Source organism: Aquarana catesbeiana, linkage group LG06, assembly GCF_042186555.1.
Source record: "Aquarana catesbeiana isolate 2022-GZ linkage group LG06, ASM4218655v1, whole genome shotgun sequence".
NCBI lineage: Eukaryota > Metazoa > Chordata > Amphibia > Anura > Ranidae > Aquarana > Aquarana catesbeiana.
In genome coordinates this window covers 93,679,334-93,706,761 of record NC_133329.1, presented here as the reverse complement: position 1 = coordinate 93,706,761, position 27,428 = coordinate 93,679,334, and the positions used below count along the sequence as shown (strand labels likewise).

Below are 27,428 nucleotides of genomic sequence, written 5' to 3'. Positions count from 1 at the left end.
AGTGGTTAACAACCAGCTATTCTTTACACAGAATTCAAATTGGTCAAATGTTTTTCGACTGATCCGAATTCTAATCGTTCTGAAAAGTTGGAATTCATTAGAAAATTCATAAACAAAACAAATTTTAACGAAAATTAAACTAAATTTACCGAAAACGTAATTAAACTTAATGGATTCCAAAACCAAACGAGACGAATTCCATAACGAAACAAATTTTTCTGTTCTGCACATGTCTGGTTTATGGGTGGGGGAGATCAAATTTGGTACGAGGAAAGGGAATTGGGGGAAGGGAGGATTTGTGCTGGGAGGGGAAGATTAATGCTGTTAGGGGGAATTGGAATAGAGAGTATGTGTGCTGGGAGGGAATATTTTTTTGGGGGGTGGGGAGGATTTGTGCTGGGAGGGTGGATGGGTGTGATTTGTGATGGGCTCTTTTTGTTTTGTACTGACTGCTACTGTGCATTACCCACTTCTGCCCTCTGCATTCTGCCCATTCTGTACTCCTGACCCCTGCTCTCTGTGTGTTACTATATACTCCTAAACCCAGAAGTGACTTAACTTGGCCATAGACGATTCGAACCATGTACGGGCAGGCTGAATGTATCCAAACTGATTGATAGATCAACTATGGTACACAGTGGCGGCTGGTGCTCAATTCTTTTTTTTTGGGGGGGGGGGGCTCACACAAATTGAAAATTACTGAAACCCCCCCCCCATCAATTGCAGCCTCACCGTGCCCATCATATGCAGCCATTGTGCCCATCAAACGCAGCCACTGTGCCCATCAATTGCAGCCATTGTGCCCATCAAGCGCAGCCACTGTGCCCATCATATGCAGCCACTGTGCCCATCATATGCAGCCACTTGTGCCCATCAAATGCAACCACTTGTGCCCGTCAAATGCAGCCACTTGTGCCCAGTATATGCAGCCATTTGTGCCCAGTATATGAGTATATGCAGCCACTTGTGCCCAGTATATGCAGCCACTTGTGCCCATTATATGCAGCCACTTGTGCCCATCAAATGCAGCCAGTTGTGCCCGTCAAATGCAACCACTTCTGCCCAGTATATGCAGCCACTTGTGCCCATCAAATGCAGCCAGTTGTGCCCATCAAATGCAACCACTTCTGCCCAGTATATGCAGCCACTTGTGCCCAGTATATACAGCCACTTGTGCCCATTATATGCAGCCACTGTGCCCACCGACCCCCCCATTCGCAGCTCTGGCAGCACCTCCAACCCCCCCCCCCCACGTGCGCGGCTCTGAGAGACCCCCTGGCACTTACCGCCAGGCAGCAGAGTGCACTAGAGTGCACCACAGCGGCAGCGACCTCCGCTCCATCGTGTGTCTCCTCCGCTACTCTTCCTAAGCGCCAGGCATCCAATAGGGTGGCCTGGCGCTTTGGCCAATCAGGAAACAGGTCTGACGTCCTGCTTCCTGGTTGGCGGGGAGGAAGGTTAGTGTGAAAATATCGAAAATGAATTTGCTATCGTCACACAATTGGGTGAGATCAGTGCGCAATCTCCCCGCCCTGAGCCCACCCTATTTTGAAGCCTATTAGAGCCTCTGGCTCTAATCAGGTGCTTCAAAAAGTACCACCCCCTGCCGTCCCCGCCATAGGAATCCATGCGTCTGGAGTCCTGAAAGGGGCTGGGCGCATGGATGGGTGGGGCGGCGCCCGTGCGCCCACAATGCACAGGCCGCCACTGAGTACAACTAGACTGTCGGATTTTACATGTGATGATTACTAGCAGCTGTTATAGACTGTAGCAATAATCACTGTGTTCCCCCGGCGGGGACAGCTTCCCCCGCCAGGAGAACACAGAGGCTCCGTGGGCGGGATTCCCCCATCAACAATTTCTGTGGTTGCAGGAAAAAAAAAATTGCTCTGTCTATGGGTGGCCTTAGTGACTCAACATGTATGGTAAACATATAGGCTTTCTCACTCCTTGTCATCCGAATTTAACACGTTAACATCTCTTTTTGATAATCCGAATTTACTCAGGGGTTAGCAACCCTTCTCCTTTGTGGATGTCCTGCGCTGCTCTCAGGGCCAGATTAAGAACATCATGGGCCTGGTGCTGAGGAATTTGGTAGGACTTTTTATATAAAAAATAAATAAATAAATATGCAAACAATTTTTTGTTATAATAAATTAAATTAAATAGAGAGAGAGGGAGGATGAGAGAGAGAGAGAGAGGGGTGAGGGGTAAGGGAGGGGATATGAGAGAGAGGATGCGCATGAGCATGCGTGGGAGTGACAGCAACGCACCCCAGCCAAGGCAAGTGACTGAAGGCACAGAACCTAAAAGGAAGACCGGGTGAAGATGGAAGCGCCCGGGACCCACCGAATTGATCACAGTTACTACTGCTCTAATATCACAGGATCCCAGGAGCCTCTCATGGAGCCTCCTACTGACCCAGTGGCCCTTGGGCAGTGACCAGGTGCATAGTTGCCAACATTTCAAAAATATTTTCAGGGACACTTTTTTTTTTTTAAAGTGGTATATGTAGAGTAGCTGACATCCCCTATGTTCCTCTATACATCACAATAGTAATCACAAAATTCAATAGGCGAATTTGACAGGCGGTGCTGCCTGTCATACTCTACAGGTGCCAAGCTGTCCATTGAGCTCAGTGCCTCTGACAAGAAGTGAGGAGAGGCACTGTGAGCTCATCCTCTCAGTCTGATGCAAACAGAGTGTGCCGGCTTATATTTGAACTGGCTGCTCTGTATGTAGCTTCTGACAGGCTGTGCAAGGAGCCCCATATCTCCGGAGCCATAGATGATAGAAGCCCCACATTTTGACCAGTGGTGGGTTAGGTCTTCAGCTACCCCTGTGACCCCTGGACGCCGAGCCACGACCCTCGAAGTCAATCATTTTTTTTTGGGGGGGGGGGTTTTGGCAGATGGGCCTATCTTAAGGTAAGGCGCCTGGAGCTGCAGCTCCAATAGCCCCTATGTTAATCCGGCCCTGGCTGCTCTTAGCCACAGGCTAGGCACTTCATACATACTTGTACAGGATTTCCAATTTTTATAACAACCCCTTCCTTCTAGTCTATTGGACCACAATCCATGACTGCCTTACACAGAGTCAACTAATTATCTTCTGTAAAATAACTACACTCTAGTGTAGTGAAGTGCTCTTTCTGACTTTGAACGTCATACAGTAGGCTTTCTACTGTCTACAAAATGCTTCAGCAGAAACTTATCAATCATTCTCTCTCCTTTATGACAGCTATGAACTTTGGGATGCGAGGTTACTTCTGAAGCATAGCATAAAGCTTTTGTGTTCACGCATGAATCCTTGATTTCTAGCTACGCACGGGAGAAGAATTCTGAAATCCTCACCAGATGGTACATGGACCCTGTTTCTTTGGACCACATCCATTCTACTTTATCAGGTGAGTGTTGGAGGTGCAACAGTTCAAGAGGTACCTAAAGCCACATAGTACCTAAAGCCACATATAGTCGGAATGTCGAAGGATGATTTTTGGCTGAAGATCTTCAATATACTATATATAATGAACTCTATGGTGAATCATTATATCCTTCCTGTAAATTTGCCTTCTCAGACCAGTGGGCCTGAAAAGGCAACTTTTGAGATGCTTTGGGGTTGATTTACTAAAGGCAAATAGACTGTGCACTTTGCAAAGTGCATTCAGCAAGTGCAGTTGCTCCATAGCTTAGTAAATGAGGTAAAGCTTCACTTTGCAAAGAGTACCCAATCTTTCTTCAAAAATGACAGTACAAATATATTAAACACTAAACCCAGCAATGACAGCAGCACTCTGTGTGCATTACATCTTCCTGACCCTGAAACTCTTTGCATTATGCACTTCCAACCCCTGCACTCTGTGCATTGCACACCCCTGCACTCTGCGTTACCCAATACTGACTGGAGTACTCTTCATTACATACTCCTGACCCCTGCACTCTGCCTTATAGACACCAAGTGCAGACACTGTGCATTTGGATCTGTGCCCCTACCCCTGCCCACATGTCAAATTTTGATATGTGACTGTGTCTATGGAGCTGCTACATCTGCATCTATTTCTATGAGCTGAATGCCCACAGCTCCGAGGAGGATGCACATGCAGCAGACAGTGGCTCAGATCGGAGGACAGATCTCGGCGCCTGTCTGAATGAGCCAGTCATCAGACTTTACTGGATGGCACAGTGCTGTCAGTCTAACACTGGAAGCTTGCTAACAACAGAGCAGAGTGATGACGTAGGTGATACTACTCCCTTATTGCCCAATCAGCAGGCTGAGGACCCTGAACCAAACTGTAAACAGTAAATGTAAGGTAAAAAGACAACTCCTGTCCAGATTCCCCGGGAAAGATGAGTAATCAGTGCTCTGGCCGATGGTGTTTTCCTAACACCCAGATGCAGCATAAGTGGTGATGTATAGCCGGCAACACATCATCCGAAAGCAAATATATTTATTGTTACAGGTGGAGTACAGTCAGGGCTTTTTTCAGCGGAAACACGTGGAACACAGTACTTAATATACAGTATGCAATGGCAAGGGGTGCTGGGGTGTACTGGAGGGTTTATTAATGCTGGCTACTGGGGGATCTATTGTTGCTGGAGGGGATCTATTGTTGCTGGAGGGGATCTATTTTCGCATGGTGGTCTATTGTTGTTGGTATTCAGGGGGGGGGGGGGGGGCTTAAGTTGCTGGGGAGTCAATTGTTGCTGGAAGAAATCTGCTGTTGAGAGAGGGGTCTATTGATGCTGGCTGCTGGGAGATCTGTTGTTGTTGCTCAAGGTCTTTTGTTGCTGGGGTGGCATTTTTTTGCAGGGGTCCATTGATGCTGGGGGAATCTATTGTTGCTGGAGAGGGTCTATTGCTGCTGGCTGCAGGAGATCTCTTTTACTGCTTTTCTTGTTATCAATAACAAATTCCATACATATTACTTACCTTGTTTCCCCGAAAATAAGACCTAGCCTTATTTTCCAGGAGGGCTGCAATATAAGCCCTACCCCGAAAATAAGCCCTAGTTTAAAATGCTTGTAAAATCCTATAATCCATTCTATTACAGTAGTATATAATGTACAATGTGTGTGTTTCTGTAATATAAATGCGGGGAAGAGAGCTCCGGCAGGTCACAGAAGCGCAGAGCGGCGCTATAACGAAGGTATTTGGCATAATTATATTACAGAAACACACACATTGTACATTATATACTACTGTACAGGCTTTTTTTCTCAAACAATAGGTGCTGGAACTCAACCCTGACCCCCCCCCCCAAAACCCCTCCACCCACATACACCATCCAAATCACATCAAATAGTGGGCGTGGTCAGTCAATTTTCACAAACAGTAGGAGAGTCTTAAAGGGGTATTAAATACCAGGATTGCATTACATATAGAGTGCGGAGTTCTGGGGTGAAACCGGACTTCTGTGTTTACAAGTGATTGTGGTGAGCAGGCCCCCCCCAAGGGTCTGAGCCAGAGGTGGTGGAACTGAGTTCCACCAAGTTCCCCCTGAACAAAAAGCCCTGCTACTGTATTAGAGTGGATTATAGGATTTTACAAGCATTTTAACTCAGTTCACACTGGGGATTCCTGTCAGGCAGGAAGAGAGATGGGGAGAGAAGACAGCGCTTTGCATGGTAAGACCCACCCTGAAAATAAGCCCTACTGTGTCTTTTGTTGCCCAAATTAATATAAGACCCGGGCTTATTTTTGGGGAAACACGGTAGCACCAAAAAATCATACTTGGCTCTGTATTCTCTGAAAGTGGTGGTACTGAGAAGTGGGTGAGTGGGGGTGGAATTAGTGATGGGTAGGGGGAGGAGACAAGAATTGACTCACAAAGGGGGAAAGCCCTGACTACAGTTATTCACAGGCTTACGCGTTTCAGTTACACAGCCTCAGACATAGCCAATAAATGTAGGGTTGCTCATTTTTCTGTGTGCTACTGAAGTTTATCATGTACCTATCTTAAACGGCGCCCTGTGCACTAACATAGTAGCATGCAATGCATCTGCACTGGTGTGCTGAATTGTGAAAAAATAAAATTGTCTGGCGATAAGGTCTCTTTAATACAATGAAAAGCATTAAATAAACACAGTAGCAAAGAGGATACTTGCAGGCTTCCTACTTGGTCAGTCATGCCGAGTATTAAAGCCAGAGACAGCCAGGCAACTAGCATTTTTGGATAGAGGCCAGTGATTGTGATCCTTGTATTTCTCCCAGACAGGTTTCCTTTAAACACCCCAAGGTTCAAAATTTCTGTGGTGTGCGGGCACAATTTTCTACAGCAAAAAACATTCAGTGGCGTAACTTCAAAGCCGGCTCTCCCCCTCGGCACGGCCGGGGACGTCGTCTGCTCTTTCTAACACCGATCTTCACACATATGTTGTGCATTTGTCCTGCCTCATAGCATTTTACATAAATAGTGCTGCTCTGGGCAGATGAGCTTCGAACTAATCAAAGGCAGCGACAGGGCCGCAAAGTACTTAAAACCAAATAGATTTCAGTACATTAGTATCCCCCGTTGTTTCCGGAGATTGAATGGCCTTTATATTGAGGGGGAAGGAACATAACAGAGCTAGATCTGGCCGCACACTAGTAGATTTTCAAATGAACATTTGAGCGAAAATTCGTACAAACATTCTCAGTATATTCAGTGGCTTGACAAATGTAGTTTGAAAGTTTTCTTCTTGTAACATTCAATTTTACAGGGAATGGACTTTCCCAAACGAAAACCACATTCGCTGTTATGCCCCGCACACACGGCCGGACATTGATCGGACATTCCGACAACAAAATCCTAGGATTTTTTCCGACGGATGTTGGCTCAAACTTGTCTTGCATACACACGGTCACACAAAGTTGTCGGAAAATCCGATCGTTCTGAACGCGCTGACGTAAAACGCGTACGTCGGGACTATAAACGGGGCAGTGGCCAATAGCTTTCATCTCTTTATTTATTCTGAGCATGCGTGGCACTTTGTGCGTCGGATTTGTGTACACACGATCGGAATTTCCGACAACGGATTTTGTTGTCGGAAAATTTTATAGCCTGCTCTCAAACTTTGTGTGTCGGAAAATCCGATGGAAAATGTGTGATGGAGCCCACACACGGTCGGAATTTCCGACAACAAGGTCCTATCACACATTTTCCATCGGAAAATCCGACCGTGTGTACGGGGCATAAGAAGTTAGTCAATTCGAGAAGAAAATTCCATCCTGGTCCTTCGAATTTTGTCATCACTAAGGTCAAAAATGAATGTTGATTTGACCCCACTAACAATTAGAACATTGAATTAATGTTCTTTAAAATAAGATATATTATATATACAGCGGGTAAAATAAGTATTGAACACATCACCATTTTTTTCAAGGTAAATATATTTTTAAAGGTGCTATTGGCATTAAATGTTCACCACATGTCCAGTAACAATCCATACATACAAGGACACCAAAACAAATAAGTTCAGAAGTCAAGTTAAGTGTAATAAAATGCCATGACATAGGGAAAAAATATTGAACACATGAAGAAAGGGAGGTGCAGAAAGGCATGGAAAATCTATCAGATGAAATGTATCAGTAATTAGAAAGCAATCCTGCCCCTTGTCAGTGCAAATTAATATCAGCTGGTTCAGTCTCATCTGATGGCCTATAAAAAGGTCTCATTACCAAAGTGTCACACAAGAAACATCTCATAATGTGTAAAAGCAAAGAGCTCTCTCAAGACCTTCACAAACTTATTGTTGCAAAACATACTGATGGCATTGGTTACAGAATGATTTCTAAACCTCTGAATGTTCCAGTTAGCACTGTTGGGGCCATAATCCGGAATTGTAAAGAACATCAATTCACCGGCCCCCACTAGGTGCTCCTCGCAAGATTTCTGACAAAGGAGTGAAAAGAAAAGAAGAGTTGTCTAAGAGCCAAGGACCACTTGTGGAGAGCTTCAGAAAGACCTGGAATTAGCAGGTACAATTGTTTCAAAGAAAACAATAAGTAATGCACTCAACTGCCATGGCCTGTACACACGCTCACCACGCAAGACTCCATTGCTGAAGAAAAAGCATGTTGCTGCTTAACATTTAGACAAGCCTGTGAAATACTGGGAGAATATAGTCTGGTCAGATGACACCAAAGTTGAATTCTTCAGATGACATAATACACACCATGTTTGTAGAACAAATGGCACTGCACATCACCCCAAAAACATCCCAATACCAACAGTGAAGTGTGGAGGTGGGAACATCATGGTGTGGGGCTGTTTTACAGCATACGGTACTGGCAAACTTCATTTCATTGAAGGAAGGATGAATGGAAAATGTACCAAGACATTCTTGATAAAAATCTGCGTCCATCTACCAGGATGATGAAGATACAACGAGGGTGGACATTTCAGAAAGACAATGGTCCCAAACACAAAGCCAAGGGGTTTGGGGTTCAAAGAAAGAAAATAAAGCTGCTAGAATGGCCCAGCCAATCATCTGAATCCAATAGAAAATCTATGGGAAGAACTAAAGATCACATTTCAAAGAAAAGGCCCACAAAACCCATCAACCCATTTGTGTGGAAGAATGGGCCAAAATCACACCTGAACAATGCATGGCACTAGTTTCTCCATACAGGAGGCATCATGAAGCTGTCATTACCAACAAACGATTTTGTACGAAGTAATAAATACATTTCAGTTAGCGTGTTTGTTTAATCCTTTTTCCCTGTGTCATTCCATTTTATTACACATAACTTCTTTCTGAATTTATTTGTTTTGGTTTCTTTCTATGGATTGCATGCGTTGTTACCGACATGTGATGAAAATTTCATGTCAATAGCACCTTTTACCAATATATTTACCTGGAAAAATGGTGACGTGTTCAATACTTATTTTACCCGCTGTATATATAAATAAATAAATTCTACTCGCGAATGGCCAGCCAAAAGTGATACTAAATTCTCGGCTTCTTTCTGCTAATCCTGCTCTTTTTAGGTAGTGTAGTGTGTTTTCACTTACCCTTTCCTTCATTTTCGTTTTGAAATGTTTTTTTTGGGGGGGGGGGTCTGTTTTCCCCACTTTCTGTACTTCTGCCAGATGGTTGCCTCTTCTGCAGAACCGTTCTGACGGGGGTGTCCCGTGTATGCGCGCTCCCTCCCCTGGGACTACACCCCTGCGGGGAGACTCTGTCTGCTCTCACAGGCACGCTGGCCGTGGCCGTGTAAGATGCTATAGCTTCGCCTCCCATGCCCTTTGAGTGGCATGGGAATCAGGAGCTCATCACCGCAGCCCCACCTTGAACAAGAACAATGCTCGTTCTCGTTCAAGCAGACAGGGAAAAAGCGTCAATGCGCATTCGCGATGCCGCTAAGCATGAAGGGAATCGTAGTTTACAATCACATCTTACGTAGCGGCAGGGAGCGCGCTACAAGACCCGGAAGCTGTGGCAATGTAAAGGGACTATAAAGGAGGAAGTGCAGAAATGAGGTAAGTAGAAAACAGGGAAAATAAAAATGTTGGCAGAAAATAAATATAGATCACAGATGTTTGCAGCATATATATCATATATAGGCTAAAATATTTGTACCTTTACAACCCCTTTAACTCTAATTATCCTTCTTTAGAATTCTTTTTTCCCACTTCCCTCCTCATCATCCTTCTTCTTGAACATTTTTATTTATGCATTATACTATACTTAATCTTTTATCTCTAACTCTTTTAATTATTCCATTTGTTATTTATTTAACCTCCCTGGCGGTATGATTATTTCGGATTTTAGGTGCTGAAAGCAGTACCATTATTTTGCATGGAAATTTGGCGTTTTATATTGTAGGCCTGTAATTCTTAACAATAACACACTTAAATCTGTCCACCAAGAGTCTAGTAGATATCCCGGGTATGATAAAGTTTGAAACACAAAAACATAAATTATAATATAATAAATAAATATAAATAGTTTAAAAAATAATAATATAATAGTAATAAAATAAATTTCCCCACGATTCACTATCGCTCAATTCTGCAAGTGTTCTCTGTTTTTTTAATTTACCGCCAGGCTCCGCCCCCATGTGTCGCAACGCTCGCAGGGGACGGAGCCTGGCACAGAGAGGCTTCGGAGGTGGACAGAGCCCGCAGACACAGTGGGGGGACATCCCAGGATCCTGGGGACAAGGTAAGTAATGCCGCACCAGGATCCTGCAATGTAATCCTGTGTGGCTCGCGGTTACCGCTAATGGTGCTGAAATTTAACCCCGAGCCACACTCGGGAAAACCGTCAGGGAGGCTACAAAAAATCTTAAAGTAGTGGTGGTTCCACCCATATTTTTTTGCACATTAATTTTTCACAGTCTACATAATTGGGGAAATGTAATGTTATGGGTGTCATTTACCTTCATACTCTGTTCCTCTTCCCCATCTCAGTTGTTGGGAATAGGTAACAACCCCCCCCCGTGAGGTTCTTTTTTCCTGTATACATTCAGTTGGGGAGATTTCCCATTATTTCCTGTCAAAAGACTTTTGTCCGAAGGGCGTGTGCCGGGAACTTGTCTTGCATACAAACGGTACACAATTGTCAGCCAACAAACATGAACGTAGTGACGTACTAGACGTACTACGAGCCGATAAAGAGGAAGTTCAATTGTCAGGCACCACCCTTTGGGCTCCTTCTGCTAATTTCGTGTTAGTAGAAGTTTGGTGAGTGTTGATTCACGCTTTTCATTTCGCGCTTTTCATTTTGTGCTTTTTAGTTTGTTTCTGAATAGCCGTTCGTCAACCAGCCATGTGGCGGAATCGGAGGAGAGACTGTGCTATTATTGGCCTTGGAGTTATTGCTTTGACCCAAGTCCAGTCCAGGAACAGGAGGGGGAGGAGTTCTTGGACCAAAAGTTGGTTGCTGTATTAATTGTGACCAATTATGTCATCTACCTTTGTGGGAGCTCCAGGAGAATAATCTGGATGATTATCTCCAGGTGACGGACCCCTGTTTTCACCAACTCTTGGCATTGTTGACCCCCTATATGAAGCAGGGCACATGCATGTGTTATATTTTCTATATTTTTGGATGCAAGAATGCACTTTTTGCTTACGTTCTATTGGCAGATAGCATGTGTAATTTTTTCTTTTTTTAATGCACAATAAAAAAAATGTGTAGAATAATACTTGGCTATGTGTTTTACGTCAAATGACAGTTTGGGAGTAGGTCAGTACATTTTCAAAAATACAATGTAAAATTAACAAGGGACACCAACATAGTTGTATCTTTGAGATTAAAAACTACAGGATAATAGTGTTGTGGTAATTTGGCCAAAAAAAAAGTTAAATACAGGCATAATAATATTATTATTGATATCACTAGAAAACAAAAGAAAACAAAAGATTTTTCAAATACGTTTGCCATAACTACATCAGTATCACCAGCAAAGCAGCTTCATTATTATCCCATTAAAGAAGAAGAGAATGTGCGCTGCATTTCGCCAATTCATAAATTGCCGCGTCACGAATGTTAAATCTCTATTACGAAAGCTAGTTTACAAGACCGACCACTTCCAGCTCATCCTTGCTTCTGAGCATGCGTGTTTGTACTTTGGACTTTTGTGTGACAGACTTGTGTACACACGATACAAAAATCTAACAACAGACCATTGTCCGCCGAAAATTTACTAGCCTGCTATACAACATTTGTTGGCCGAAAGTTGGACAACAATTGTCTGATGGAGCATACTAACGGTTGGAGGTTGAGGGAGGTTGAACGTCCCCTAACCGCATCAGCTTCTAAACTCTTGTAAAAACCTATGGGTGCATGGACACATAGGCTTTTATAGAGTTGAGTTTAGGAGCTTTGGCAAAAGAACGCCAAAAGTGCCTAAGCTGTAGTGTATGTGAGCCCAAGAGACACCACAGGTAAATCCACTTTTAGGCTTCATGTACACTAGCTTACACAGGCAGCTCCTAAATTTGAGTTTAGAAGCTTTTGCCGTTTTTTTGCCAAAGCTCCTAAACTCAACTCCATAAAAGCCTCTGTCAATGTACACATAGGCTTCTGCCAGAGTTTAGGAGCTGCCGAGTTTAGGTGATCTTCAACCTCCCTCTCCTGAACGTGGAAGAATCACGTTCAGGATAGGAAGTTTTGACCTCTAGCCATGGAAACGCGGCAAGATTGCTGCCATACTGACGTGTTTTGCGGTTTTCCCACAGCCGCGGTAAATGTAGGCCAGTGTACATGAAGCCTTAGACAGTTGACAAGTGTCCGCATTGAAAGACTTCCCATCGATGTCAGTGGATACCAGGGCATATAGGGTGAATCTACTAAGCAGGGACACAGAAAATATTCCATCTCTAAAACTTAAAAAAGTAAATACACATAGTCCATTATTGAGTATAGATGCTACCGTTATTGAATATAACAAATTCCTAATATAGCAAACAACCAAAAAGTAGAGAGTAACCATTTGGAACTTTTAAAGTACAACTATCATCTATCGTAGTCTATTGTAGTCTCATTACTTGTAGTCTTATTACTACATTTTATTAGGAGCCACTTAAAGTGATTGTAAATGACCACCTTGTAGAACAACCCATTCAGTTTAAAATAGAAATGAAAGGCAAAACATGTGTGTATAGATATAAAAAAAACATTATAAATACCTTTTTGTGACATTCCCCCCCCCCCCCCACACACACACACACACACACACACACACACACACATCTCACAGCCAAATATTTGTGGATGTTGTTGAAGCCCAAGGATTACCTTTTTTGATGTTATTATGGGAATGTAGTTGATGGGTTATAGGCATGGTACGGATAGTCACTTGATGTTTGCATGATGTCTCTAAGTGTTTTAGATATTTTAATACAATAGCCTGATTCTCAACAAACAATCCTAAAACAGCCACGGTGTGAGAACTTTACAGAACCTTACCCATTTGGGCTTAAAATATGACTTTTATTGTAAAATTAAAAAAAATTAAATATTGAACCTCAAATTGAGACTCCGTCAGGGGTGAGTGATGTGAGGACTCAAATAAGCCATATGGCTGATTGCCATAACTGTGTGGCTTATTTGAGTCCTCACATTTATTTATTTTTGTTATCTTGTCACATTTTTCACCCCTGATGAAGCCTCGGTTTGAGGAGAAACATGTTGGGTTTTTTTGGGGTACTTTGGGGAATTTTTGAAATAGTTTATTTTGTTACTATCTATCCATCCAAATAAAATAATTTATTTATAAGCTTTGTTCATATTTCATGTCTAAGGTTTACAACCACTTTGAAAGTCCTACATGGTCACTCTCTACTTTTTTGTTGTAAAAAAAAAAGGATATATTTTTATCTGTTCTCATAGTTTCTTATATCACAGGAAACTGTAAAGATGTGAATATGCTACATTATAAGCCTTTTTAAAGTATATCTAAAGCCCAACCTTTTATTTTTTTACCACGTAGGCAGCTCTCGTTACCACATGGCATAGCCATAGGATGTATATTTTTTTGTGCAGCAGTGCACTTTTTTGGCTCCATCGAAAAAAGTCAGTAATATGTAACTTTTTGCAGTTTTTTTGAAGGTTCACATTAATCGTATATTAATAGTCATGGTATAGCTAGTTTAGTTACTTTTTACCTGGATGTGTTTTATTGTTGAAGATATTTCACAACTTATCCACAATCGTCTTCATATCTGAGGGTCAGGAACATAGCCCCCTTCACCTTAATGTAATCCCCATGGAACGTGTCAAGGAAAATGTTGTCTAGAGACAAATTTGGAGTTTAAGTTTGGAGTTTGAAGGTGCAAAGAATCAATAGAAATTGATATTAGAAAAATATATATAATTTTATTAAACAAATGTAAAAGGAAAACAATTAATATAAAAAAGAGAAAAATAGAGCTCAGTAGTCACTATACAAAAGAATAGGTGCCTCTACATGTTTCACCACAATCGTGGCTTCTTCTGGAGCTTTTGTAGTACCTTACTATTGTGCTCTTTTTAATATTAATTGTCGTCCTTTTACATTTGTTTAATAAAATTATATATATTTTTCTAATATTCATTTCTATTGATTGTTTGCTCCTTCAAAGAGGTCTATACATCAGACCAAAAAAAAGGGACAGTTGAGGATGAAAGGGGACTGAGGGATTTTCTTCAAAAAGTTGAATTGTCCAATCTACAGAAGAAGCCTGGTAAGATGAGATGTGGTTGGCTATAATGTGTTACTGCAACTTGCACATCATTAATGCTCCGTGATCTGCTATATAAAATTGTCCATGTTCAGGAAGATGTATGGTCTTTGTAAGCCCACGGCATTTCCTTGGCAGGAATTTACCATGAAACCCTTTTGCTTGTTCAGTCTTGTTTAGCTGCAGTGAAGCCCAACCACTTTTTTCCGGAATGATGCTCGGTGCTCACAGGAGCCTAAAAAAGCTGACATATACAATGTGAAGATATCTGATATTCTATCTTCACACAGAACATCTGGAGGACTTGTATCATGCACTGGAACCTTTCCTCCTCCTGCAAGGTTGCCTGAAAGCAAAATTTTAGTTTTGTAATAAAAATTTAAGTGGACCTTCCATGAAAAATAAAAGGTCAGATTCCGTGCCAGCCCCCCACCACCCACACAAAATTGACAGTAAATAAGAAAAACTTTACAAATAAAGATTTAACAAAAATAAGAGATAAAAAAAAACCTCTTCCAGGACGTTTGGTGATGTCACCTTGCTTTACCACTGGAATAGCTGGGCACTGGAAATACCATGGGACTACATCCCAGTCCATTGCAGGACAGCATTCTTCTGAGATTTTGAGAGCCAAGAGCCAAAAGTAAGGGGTGGTGACAATATACGTGTCTCCCAGAAGATGAGTTTTTGTATTGTAAAATTGTATTTACAGATTATTTGTGTGGCTGGTTAATAATGATAGGGACTGTAATATGATTTATAAAACATAACTTACCTTCATTGAAGCAAATACAAATGGGGAAGACAGAGAGAGCAGAAGAATTTGGGAAGAGCGGCAGAAATAAGACAAGCCCCAAAGAGCTGTGACTTCTGTCGGCTGATTCCTGTCAGCCAATTGAAAGGTAGCAAGGAAAGCAGAGCTGCAAGAGATGCCCTCTTTGAATTTTGCATATACACGGGTCAAAGCCCCAAGTACCGTATGCATCTGAAGACGGACTAATGTAAACAAAAATCTCTACCTGTTGAGAGGTCTCAGTGGACAGAAAGAGAAGGGGAGAAGATACAAAGTTGTAATTGCTACCTGTTTGATTTGCATTGATATATTATTTTGCTGATAAAGATGTATATGTCATTTAAAACCAAGTTCACTTTTTCCACCTATTCTGTTAAGTATTTGCACTGTGTTCTTTTAACTTTTTTACATTGATCACATTCTTTAAAGTTTTTTATTGTTTTAAGGGGTAAATACTTAAATACTTACTTCCTGTCCCAAAAAAACAAGCACGTACAATTGTCTATTGTTGGGTAATATACATGCCAAAGAAATTATTGTGAAAACAATGGGATAGGGAACTTATTATAGCACAACAATATAAAAAATATATAAATAAATTTAAAAAAGAAGAAAAAAAATAAATACAAAAATACAAAAAAAAGCAACTTAAAAAATTGCCTCCCAAGGTCACAAAATATTACAAAACATTAAAAAATAAACTACCCAGTAAAACTAGATACAGGCTCTAAAAAGTGCATTCTTATTTATCTGTATCCTCAGTATAGGATAAGGCCCCGTTCACATTATCACATTGAAGGAACACCCTTTAGGTCTAGTATGAATTTTAAGGGGGACCCCAAGCAAATATCAAAAAAAAAGTGTGAGGTACCCCCCCAAAAAAATCCAGACCCTTACCTGAGCATAGGCCAGGAAAAGAGGGGATAACGAGCATGAGCCCCTTCCCAAACTATACCAGGCCACACACCCTCAAAATGGTGGAGAGTAACCCCCCTGGCAATGTACCATGTTGGTGAGACCCAGGGCCACAGAGCCAAGGTTGTGGTGGTCTTTAGTAATGTTCACTGAACCTGCCTCCAACCAAACCAGTGTGTGCCCAGCAGACAACATACATACGGACAAGGGGCCTCAGTAGGTTAGGGATCTTCAGATACCATTTTTTTGCTGCTGTGATCCGACTTCCTGAAAGAGACAAAACATATGAATAGTAAGAATTGGGTGGTGTGCTAGCCTGCCAACATCCTAAATAGCGTAGCAGAAAGGGGAATGCATAGAAATGCATTCAATGGACGCCCCCTTGGACTTTTAAGGACAGGAAAAAAAATATATATATATATAAAGAGTATGAGGATGAGTATAAAAGGCAAAAGAAGTGCCAACTTTATTAATGTACAAAAATATAAAATTGTAGGAGAGATTTTTTTTTTTGTATTGTATTTGACCTAAAATCTCTCCTACAATTTTATATTTTTTTACATTAATAAAGTTGGCACTTCTTTTGCCTTTTATACTCATCTACTCTTTATATATATTTTTTTTCCTGTCCTTAAAAGTCCACGGGGGTGTCCATTGAATGCATTTCTATGCATTCCCCTTTCTGCTTCCTGAAAGAGGGTGGTTGTGTTCATTCTCTATGGTCCCAATGTATGTAGGAGCATAGCCACCCTCTCATACTCCCAAGATGGACTAGGGACTATGGGATTTGTAGTGTGTATAGAGTAGGTTTGAGTGCTCACAGAGGATGTTACAAGGTGGCAGAAAAACACAGTAAGAAACAATTTAGTGAAAAAAAAAGCTTACAGGGCAATTAAGTAGTGGATGTGTATGGATGATTTTTGGATAACAAGGATATCGTTTAGTGTTACTTTAGGTAAGATCACAGACATCCATCAGAGACACGGACCTACAATATAATTATCAATATTCTTGCAGCTCAAAAAGGTATCCACACACATGAAAAAAGTTCAACAAAGAAAATGAATAATGTATAACCCCCCCGTTCACATTGAATGCGGCTTTGAAATTGTGAGACTCTATCTGAAATTGCACAATTTCAAAGCCGCATTTCAGTGTGACTTTAGGTCGGACTTGAAAAACATCTGTGCGGCTTCATGCACGGATGTCTATTGAAGTCACACCCAAAGTCACCAAAAGTAGTGCAGGAACTACTTTTGCAAATTGGTGCCATTGCTGGCAATAGGCTGTGACTTGTCATGTGAACGAGGGCTAATACAATGGCTAGGCCTTACTTCCTGTTAACAAAAGTTTCCCCCGTCTCGGCCAAAAGGACTATCCCTAGAGGCGAATTGCACAAACCATACGCAGTTTCAAATACAGGGTGCTGTGCCTTTCCAGCAAATCAGGAGGCACTGGGCCCCTCCGAACCAGAGAAATACTCTAGACCCCAACCTTACCCAGTAGGCACTTCATTTCCAACAGGGAAGGTCCCTTAGGGCTCTGAAAAAGAAGGACTCTCCTTCAAAACGCATCAGCAAGCAGGAACCTAGCCTGGGCCCCCCCCATAACCACACACTGGTGGTGCCAGGTGGTCTGGGAGGTGTGGCTTAATGAGCATAATTTATCACCTGTGTTTGTGAGTACATTTTTACTGTTTACCATTTTTAAATAAATATTTGTTGGATAATGCACTAGGCCAGTGCGCCCTCTTTCTTCTATTCATTTCTGCAGTCCTGTAAGGACAACCCGAGTCCTAGTGGGCAGCAAGGCCACGGAGGCGCATCCATATAGGCAGTGGTACAGTCACTATTGGGCCCATTCACGTATGCGCTGTATTATTGTTGTTTAGGCGGGGCCTAGGCCCAGGTTATCCAATCAGGGAGAGACCGTACACACAGTCCTTGATGTTGTAATTTACCTTGTGGTAATGAATAACAGTTTTTAGTAGGCACAAAAATAAGTCAATATTACCAGAGGACGGTTTCTGCTGAAAACCGGGGGTTCTAAGTAATTTTCTAGCAAAAAAAAAACTGTTTTTAACTTGCAAACAACACATCTAAAAAAGAGGCCTGGTCCCTAAAGGATCACTAAAGATATTTTTTTTTTTTTTAAATAACAAACATCTTATACTTAACTCCACTGTGCAGCTCGTTTTGCACAGAGTGGCCCCCGAACCTGGTCTTCTGGGGTCCCTCGGCGACCGTCTCGGCTCCTCCCCGCAAGGACTCAACACCTTCATGTGAGGTCCCTCGCATGGTGTTGAGTGCTTGCGGGCGCGCTCCCGTGATACAGCCGGCGGCCATAGCTGCTCACTGTATTACTTGGCCCCGCCCCCGGCGCTCCCTATCATTGGATGTGATTGACAGCAGCGCGAGCCAATGGCTGCGCTGCTTTCAATCCATCCACTGTAACCAATCAACGGCCAGGCTAAGCGGCGAAGAGGATGTCGGGGGCGAGCGCAGGATTTTCGAGGAGTCAGGGAAGGCCAGTATTGTCGGATGTTTTTTCACCTTAATGCATAGAATGCATTAAGGTGAAAAAATTTTACCTTTACAACCCCTTTAAAGCGGGGTTCCACTCAAATTTTTAACTTAATCTTACCCCCTTCAGTTAATTGCATAGATGTTCAAATGCTGCACGAAATTTTTTTTTATCGCTGTAATTACCTTTATATTGTACTTTATTGTGGCACTTCCAGTCTCTCCTCCCATGGGAGTAGGCGTGTTTATTGCCTTTCCCCGGCGCCACACTGTCTCCTGGGAGCTTAGTGTCAGGCTTCCCAAGATTCAGTGCGGGAACAATGATCATGCGTGTGAACAAGCTGTGAATGAATAGCATTCACCGCATCCAGGAAATCAATGCTTGTGGGCTTCACATGCCCACAAGCAAGATGGAAACAGCCAGCATCACATTTTTAACAGTACGAAAACAGACAGAGGCGGAAATATTACATCCAAACTGTGAGTATTATTTTGGGATTAGCAAAATGTCTCAATGACCTAAAAAAAAAAAAAAAAAATTGGTCGCCGGACTCCCACTTTAAGTGGTTAAGCAACTCCTTTGTATTTCCTGTTTGCCAAATTATTGTGTTCTCTCCAGGCAATATCTCCCTCTTGTCACTCAAGCTGCTGTCCACATCTCTGTGACCACTCATTAAAGACATTTGGCTTGTACCTTAGCTATGCTTCTGCTTGATCCCAACCTGCAACCGTTCGTTTCTGACCTTAGACTTGTTTACAGACTATGCTTCTGCTTGAGCCCTATCTGCTATATTTGCTACTGGACCCCGGCTGGTTCACCTTCTGGTGGGGCAATCCTGAGGACTGTAGCAAAACCTCCACCATCAGGAGCTCTGGTGAACGCCGGCTAGTACTTAGACTCTGCACTTCAGATGAGCCCGTGTCATCCACCAGGGTAACCTGCTGTTACACTTATCCAGCTGGTTGGTGGGGGGCGCTTTACTGCTATAGCTACTGACCTCCAAGCCTGACCCCTGACCATGACAGCGCCCCTACTGGACACTGATAAGAACAGATACTACACGTCATCTTTGTGGTGGACTGATCCTTTGGGCAAAATCCAGGTTTAAAGTGCGCATGGACAATAGTCAGACACTGCTTACCTCGCCCTACTCCTTTTAGAGAGGCAGCCTGTATCAGGATGAAAAATATACAAATATAGTGAAATTATTCCTCTCCCCAGGGACCATGAAGGAGTTTTCATAACATCTGCTGATTGAGGAAGAGGCAGAATTATAGGGCCTGTCAGCAGGTTTGATTGTGTTGGAGGCTGACAGAGGGGACCTGTATTTAAACAGGGAGCAGCCCGTGGTGATGTTACTCGCAGCGTGCGGAAGATGGAGCGGAGTTATTAGAGAATTAATTTGTATCGCAGCTGTAAAACACCGCGGATGTCTGTCCCAGAGGGCCATAATCAACTTTTTTTTTTTATTTAGCAGCTTTAATCCTTTCACTTCATCAAAGAACCCCGCAGCGTTTATATTCAGCAAGTGGGCAAATGTGTTCTGGCGTGGGACGGGAATTGTTGTCGTGAATCACTAACCAATATGACAGCAGTGTTCATTAGATAGAATAGAAGCGAGTGAAGGCACAAGAGCTTGCACTCAGGCAAGGTAAGGTTTGTGATGTGGGACATAGTCCAAATACTGTGGCTGTGGTACGATGACAATGTTTTTGGAAAATTTTAGCTTTAACAGGAACAGAAGAATACCGTACTATGAAAAATGCAAATATTTTCCAGGATGCTGGCAATCAACAGTGGTATCATTAACCATATGCAAACGAGAAGATCTGGACAGCCGCACTCCAGGAAGTAATAATCCAAGTTTCTTTATTTTAAAATCAGGAACACATCAGATACAGGACATCATAGACAGAGTGTACAGATCATAGGCTAACGCGTTTCACACTTGTCCAAGTGCTTACTCATAGCTCATAGCTGGTATCATTAACCACCTCCGGAAGATTTACCCCCCCTTCATGACCAGGCCATTTTGTTTGAGATACGGCACTGCGTTACTTTAACTAACAACTGTGCAGTCATGCAATGCTGTACATAAGTGACATTTATGTCCTTTTTTTCCCACAAATAGAGCTTTCTTTTGGTGGTATTTGATCACCTCTTTATTTTTTGTGCTATAAACAAAAAAAGACCGACAATTTTTTACTTTCCCCTATAAAACATATCCAATAAAAAATTTAAAAAAATCTATTCTTCATCAATTTAGGCCAATATGTATTCTGCTACATATTTTTGGTAAAAACAAAAAAAATACCAATAAGCATATGCTTGGTTTGCGCAAAAGTTATCGCCTCTCCAAACTATGGTATATATACTGGATTATAATCTATTTTTACTAGTAATGGTGGCGATCAGCGACTTATAGCAGGACTGTGATATTGAGGTGGACAATTGGACACCTAACTGACACTTTTAGGGAACCAGTGACACTAATACAGTGATCAGTGCTAAACATATGCACTGTCTCTGTACTAATGACACTAATCAAAGGGTTAAATGTGTGCTTAACCAGTGTTTTGGTGTACTATGTGTGTCAAGTAATGGATTTTATTTCCTGCTTTGTGGGGAAAGAAAATCTATTACTTCCCCGCTGACAGGACAGACCTCTGCCTTGTTTACATAGGCAGAACTCTGTCCTGTGTGTCTCCCCGACGATCGGCATGTGCTGGTGGTCATCCATTGGCCGGCACGCACTGATTGGTATCTGCTGTGCATAATCACAGCACAGCCTGGTTGCCGGCTGCGCACGTGTGCGTCTCCTACCCTGAAGTGCCAGATCATGTACCTAGTGTGTGATATGGCGCAGCAGATCCGCCTTGCCACCATACATGTACATGTAAATGATAAGGCCGGCAAGCGGTTAAATTGGAATTCCTGCTTATACTGAACTAGCTTTAAAACTGTCCCCCTCCCCCCCTCCTAACACCTATGCTAACTAACCTGCGTATGAAGGATGTGTAGGATACTTGCCTATTTTCAGGCTACTCCAGTCCGGCCACGTGATCTCCCCTGTGTCAGCCAGTGGCGGCTGCAGGGGAGAGGAGAGAATGCTCTGACAACGGCTAGTAAAGCCTGGAGCAGTGATGCCAAGCATAGGCTTCAGTGACCCATTCCATGTTGGTGTTCCCTCCTCTACCCTTAAGTTGCACATACAGGGGAGCTGGATCATATGACTGGACCAAAGCAGCTTGAAAATAGGTAAGTATATACGTCTTAATTAGTATAGGTGTTGGGGGGGACAGTTTTAAAGCTACTTAGGCATAAGCTGGAATTCCACTTTAACCACTTGACCTCCTTAAGATTTAACCCCCTTCATAACCGGAGCATCTTTTGCTATAAGGCACTGCGTTATTTTAACTGACAATTGCGTGCTCATGCAAGGCTGTACATGAATGCAATTTATGACCTTTGTTCCCCCCACAAATAGAGCTTTCTTTTGGTGGTATTTGATCACAATGAAGACAGAATCAGTTATGTACCCTAATTGCATTTATAAATACATTATTTTAAATGCAGTCTGTGAATGGATAGTGAAGCTGTTTTCATTATAGTATTATAATATACAGTATATTATTATGTATTATTCATTGGATTATAAATATGTTCTTTGTCAGCACATGTGAGTACAGCACCTCTGATTCACCCGGACCGTTCGGGTTTTGAATCATGTGTCTGGGTCTCAGACCATCTGAAACCTGACACATTATTCAGACTGGACTCTGGCTTTCAAGCTGGTTTGCTGTCTGCAGTTGTCTAAGCCAAGAGTGTAATGTGTTCTCAGTGTTCACCCTTAAATCAGGGTTCCCAGAGCATCCCTTAGGTCAGAGTCCCCAGAGTTTTCCTTTACATCAGAGTCTGCAGAGTCCCCCCTTACAGTGAAAGGGAACTCTGCAAGTTCAGATGTAAAAGAGGAACTTCATGTTTAAAAGGGGAACTCTGTGAACTCTGAAGTAAGAGGGGACTCTTGTGATTAACTTCATATGATTATAAATATTATTTAATCACAAAACATATGTACTGCATAGTATATACTGTAAAAAAATAAAATAATTGCTGTGCCCCGCTAAAGTGTTCAGGTTTGACTTGAAGAAAAGGTGGCAACCCTATTCAGTTACCTACATTAATTGCACTTATGAATACATTTTATGATTTTTTAAAACCCAGTCTGTGAATGGATAGTGAAGGAGCAGCAGGACACTGTTGTTCCTTATACTACAACACACTGGCTTTCTTCTGCTATGAATCAAGTTCATCATTAAAACCCTTGGACTCTGGGATGCTTGGCTCTCTCACTGGATTGTAATTATGTTCAGCACATGTGAGTGCAGCACCTCTGCTTGGCCCCAAGCACGGCCCCTCCTTCTCCCAGTCTGAGTTCTCCTTTACAGGAAATTACAAAAGGTCACAAAGAAGACAGATTCAGTTACCAACACTCAGTGCGGGGACAAGGTAGAGAGCCCAGGGCAAAAATGCCAAATTGCCCCCCCCCCCATGGCGTCCCTAGAGGGGGCCAGAGGGGGCCCTGACCCCCCCAACATTATGCTGTGCCCCACCATGTGCCCCTCCCCCAATACAGTAGGAAGGGAGCTCACTGCAGAACATGTGAAAGGGCCATTGTGGGATTGTAGTAAAGGGCCCCAGGATATATATATATATATATATATATATATATATATATATATATATATATATATATAGAATTGCATTTTATAGTTGCTCCCCTTCTTTCGTCCCTGTCCCCCCATGTTCCCCCATAAATATGAAAGCTGGAGACACCACTGCTCCCCCCCTAAGATGTATGAGCAATATGTGTCAGCAAAAATCCCCTCCCCCCCCAAAAATTGAGTGCTAATCTGCATGCTTAGCTCATATCCTCTCATTCCACATATGCTCTCAGCACAATGCCCCCCCCCCAAAAAAATACCCCCATCATAGCACACAGCCTCTACCCCTCAGATTTCCCCTCCCTCAATACCTCATCCTAACACAAATACCCCCCCCCCCAATTTCCCCCTCCTGACACAAATGCCCCCCAATCATCCCTACTAGCACAAATCCCCCTCTCAAAAAAAAATCTCCTCCTAGGACAAATCCCCTCCCCCCCTCTACCATATCACCCTTTTTAGCACAAATCCCCCATCCTAGCACAAATCCTCTTCCCCCATCTCCCCTCTCAATACAAATACCCCCCAAATCACCACTCCTAGCACACCTCCCCAAGTTTCCCCTCCTAGAAAAATTCTTCCCTCCTGCCGCCCCCCCAAATTCCCCCTCCCAACACAAATCCCCTTCCTCCAAACTGCTTGTGGTGCCCCTGCACCTCACATGATACCACAGTGCCCAGGGCAGCCCAGCCCTCCCGCCCACCCCTTGTCCCAGCCCTGCCTACACTAATTGCATTTATTAAAACATTTCATGATTTTTTTTAAAACCCTGTCTTTGAATAAGTAGTAAAAGAGCAGCAAGACAATGATAAAGTCATCCCTCTGCTCTCTTCTCCTCTAAACTATTTGCATTTATAAATACATTTGACTTTTTTTTTTAATTTTTTTTTTTATTGCTTGTTTATTTTAATTGTTTTTTTTTTTTTTTTGGAACGTCTGCGGGGCCCTTCAGATCCAGCATGTAGACATGTTCCCAGGCTGTCAAGCTGTGTCTCTATTATAAGACTTGTCTCCTTCCATTAGAGACTTGCAGATGCCTTTATGGTAATACCCCCAATGCATTAATCCACTGTTCCTCCACCTCTGCCTTCTTTTCCCTAATAAATCCCATATGTAAATCACAGACTGTCATTGTTTTATACTTTTAATAAAAGTCTGGGGTTATGAGCTACCGCCGGCAGTCATGACTATTAACCTGTCACCAAAAACAACGCTTTTTACTGGAGCCATTCAGCAGAAGTGATAAAATTCCGCTCAGTGTCCTTATTGTTAATGTAGCAGCACTGACTGGTATTTATAGGGACTAAAATAACATCACCCCAGTGTCACTTCAGGACACCAATAAATCCTTTCTATGAAAAAAAAAAACAAAAAACTATTGTTTATGGAATCCTTATTGTTCTTACAGTCAGGCACGTGTGTAGAAATTTAAAGCTGAACTCCAAATGAGCAAATATTGTCTAAATACAAGAGACGTGTAGGATTGATACTTGATGTGCTTTGTGTATTTATTCCAGATCTGTGCAGAAATCCAGTGTGACACTAATAAAGACCGCTCAATGCTGCTCTCTCTCCTTGTGCAGGGTGACTGGTCTTGTCTCCGCCCCCTCCTGTAGTTTTCTGCAGGCAGCCTGTAGTGGGTGGGGCCTGCAGAGTTCCTCCCACAGCTCTTCTCTCTCTCTCCTTGTGCAGGGTGACTGGTCAAGTCTCCGCCCCCTCCTGTAGTTTTCTGCAGGCAGCCTGTAGTGGGTGGGGCCTGTGGAGTCCCTCCCACAGCTCTGCTCTCTCTCCTTGTACAGGGTGACTGGTCAAGTCTCCGCCCCCTCCTGTAGTTTTCTGCAGGCAGCCTGTAGTGGGTGGGGCCTGCAGAGTCCCTCCCACAGCTCTGCTCTCTCCTTGTGCAGGGTGACTAGTCTTGTCTCCGCCCCCTCCTGTAGTTTTCTGCAGGCAGCCTGTAGTGGGTGGGGCCTACGGAGTCCCTCCCACAACTCTGCTATCTCTCTCCTTTTGCAGGGTGACTGGTCTTGTCTCCGCCCCCTCCTGGGGTTTTCTGCAGGCACCCTGTAATGGGTGGTCCCTCCCACGGGTGGGTCCCCCCCCCCCACAGCTCTGCTCTCTGCACAGGCCATGTACATCAGAGTGATGATGTTGCGACTACTTTTACAAGGTAATATGTGGGTTTGGAAAGGCATTTGGAGCACACGATGTAGATGTATATCCTCTGTGGCTATTAAGGAATATATTCAAATAAAATATTTTCTTCCTTGACTTCAGCTTTTTTTTTTCTTTTTTCTTTTTTTCTTTTTTTTATTAACTATTTTCCATAATAACACAGTCAGCTATAGTAATAATAATAAGCTGAACTTCAGCTTTTAAAAAATGTGTGGCTGCTTCTCTCAGCTTATCATAGGGGTACAAATCTGACCCTGGAATAAAATAAGCCCCAGGATGCAACACAATCTTTTTTGTGCCATCAATTGGGGTGCAGTGAGCTCAAACTGCAAATGGAGAAAATGGGGTTGATTTACTAAACAAGTAGAGACTGTTCACTTTGCATGTGTAATGGTCCATACAACATGCACACTGGTGTACGTTATTGCAGTTGTAGCACCCCCCCCCCCCCCCTTCCTCTGAAGACAGGATAACACCTCCAGAGGCATGGAGTGAGCTAGCATTTATTCCAGGGCTGAGTCCATGGCTATAATTGGGAGTCTTGAACAGAAATTGGGCGCCAGTCACTTTTTGTCTTTTCAAAGTTCTAATGTTGAACTGAAGAGGGAGTGAGGGGTTTCAGATCCCACAGCAGATCACTTACAGACTCTTCGGATCCAGAACAAAGCACAGCTTCACAGTGTCAGGATCTTTAAGCCGACCCGGCAACGCTGCACGCACGTCTTCAGATTCTGGTGCGTCCTCGAAAAGCGAGTCACCAGGCCCTTCTGAGAGACCAGCCTTCATCCTGGCTCTCTCCTGCCAGGGTCCTCCCCTGGATCTTCTCACCTTGGCTCGGCTTCCTCCACACCGGGCAGGACAGCCTCAGAACCACCTCAGCATTCATAGGCCCCAATTAGGCTTCTGGGTCTAAACACAGAGAAAAGTTGCCAACAGTCCTGATCTGTCCGGGACATTCACGGAAATCAGACCGATGTCCCAGTCTTTGCTTGGCAGATTCCCGAAAAACGGCTGCTCCTCCAGCACCCAGGCATCATCCCAGCCCGCCCACATAGCAAACTGGGTGGGTTGGTAGTCGGGAGATTATGGATGATGTAAAGAGGGAGGGATGTAACAGCAAACTGCAGCTATTCACTGAGGAGGTAGCAGGAGGCGGGCTGTACCGTGTCCCAGGCAATGGGGGCGCTGTCCAGGCTTGGAGCTGCTCTTCCAAGCAGCTGCATGAGGTAGGAAGCAGAAACTGTATTGGTGGCTCAAAGTTCATTTTTTTTTATTGAGAAGCATGATACTAGCAGCCACGGAGTATTGAAATATGCTTGAAAGTCATAAATATTCATCCTGTGACTGTTGTTCTCTGAGAGGTTGGAATTGTTCATTCTCACTCTCTCTTGCTCTTTTCCTTCCTTCTCTCTTTCTTTCTTTCCTTCTTTTTTCCTTTCCTTCTCTCTTTCTTTTTTTCTTTCACTCACCCTCCCTCCCGCTCTTTCCCTCCATCTCTCTCTCTTTCTCTCTCCATCCCTCTTTCTTTCTTTCTTTCTTTCTCTCTCTCCCTCCATCCCTTTCTTTCTTTCTTTCTTTCTTTCTTTCTTTCTTTCTTTCTTTCTTTCTTTCTTTCTTTCTTTCTTTCTTTCTTTCTTTCTTTCTCTCCCTCCATCCCTTTCTTTCTTTCTTTCTTTCTTTCTTTCTTTCTTTCTTTCTTTCTTTCTTTCTTTCTTTCTTTCTTTCTTTCTTTCGTTCTTTCTTTCTTTCTTTCTCTCTCTCCCTCCATCCCTTTCTTTCTTTCTTTCTTTCTTTCTTTCTTTCTTTCTTTCTTTCTTTCTTTCTTTCTTTCTTTCTCTCCCTCCATCCCTTTCTTTCTTTCTTTCTTTCTTTCTTTCTTTCTTTCTTTCTTCTCTTTCTTTCTTTCTTTCTTTCTTTCTTTCTTTCTTTCTTTCTTTCTTTCTTTCTTTCTCTCTCTCCATCCCTTTCTTTCTTTCTTTCTTTCTTTCTTTATTTCTTTCTTTCTTTATTTCTTTCTCTCCCTCCATCCCTTCTTTCTTTCTTTCTTTCTTTCTTTCTTTCTTTCTTTCTTTCTTTCTTTCTTTCTTTTCTTTCTTTCTTTCTTTCTTTCTCTCTCTCCATCCCTTTCTTTCTTTCTTTCTTTCTTTCTCTC

At 42.8% G+C, this 27,428-nt stretch overlaps 2 protein-coding genes across 2 annotated transcripts in view; one reads left to right on the top strand and one right to left on the bottom strand.

Annotated features, from left to right (window-relative positions):
- Positions 1–27,428, top strand: part of HS3ST6 (heparan sulfate-glucosamine 3-sulfotransferase 6) — a 111,152-nt gene that overhangs the window by 45,177 nt on the left and 38,547 nt on the right. The window lies entirely within an intron of this gene.
- LOC141147363 (uncharacterized) lies at positions 25,909–27,303 on the bottom strand. The gene has a single exon (XM_073634601.1). It carries the CDS (start codon positions 27,301–27,303, stop codon positions 26,530–26,532), a length of 774 nt encoding a protein of 257 aa, XP_073490702.1. The 3' UTR covers positions 25,909–26,529.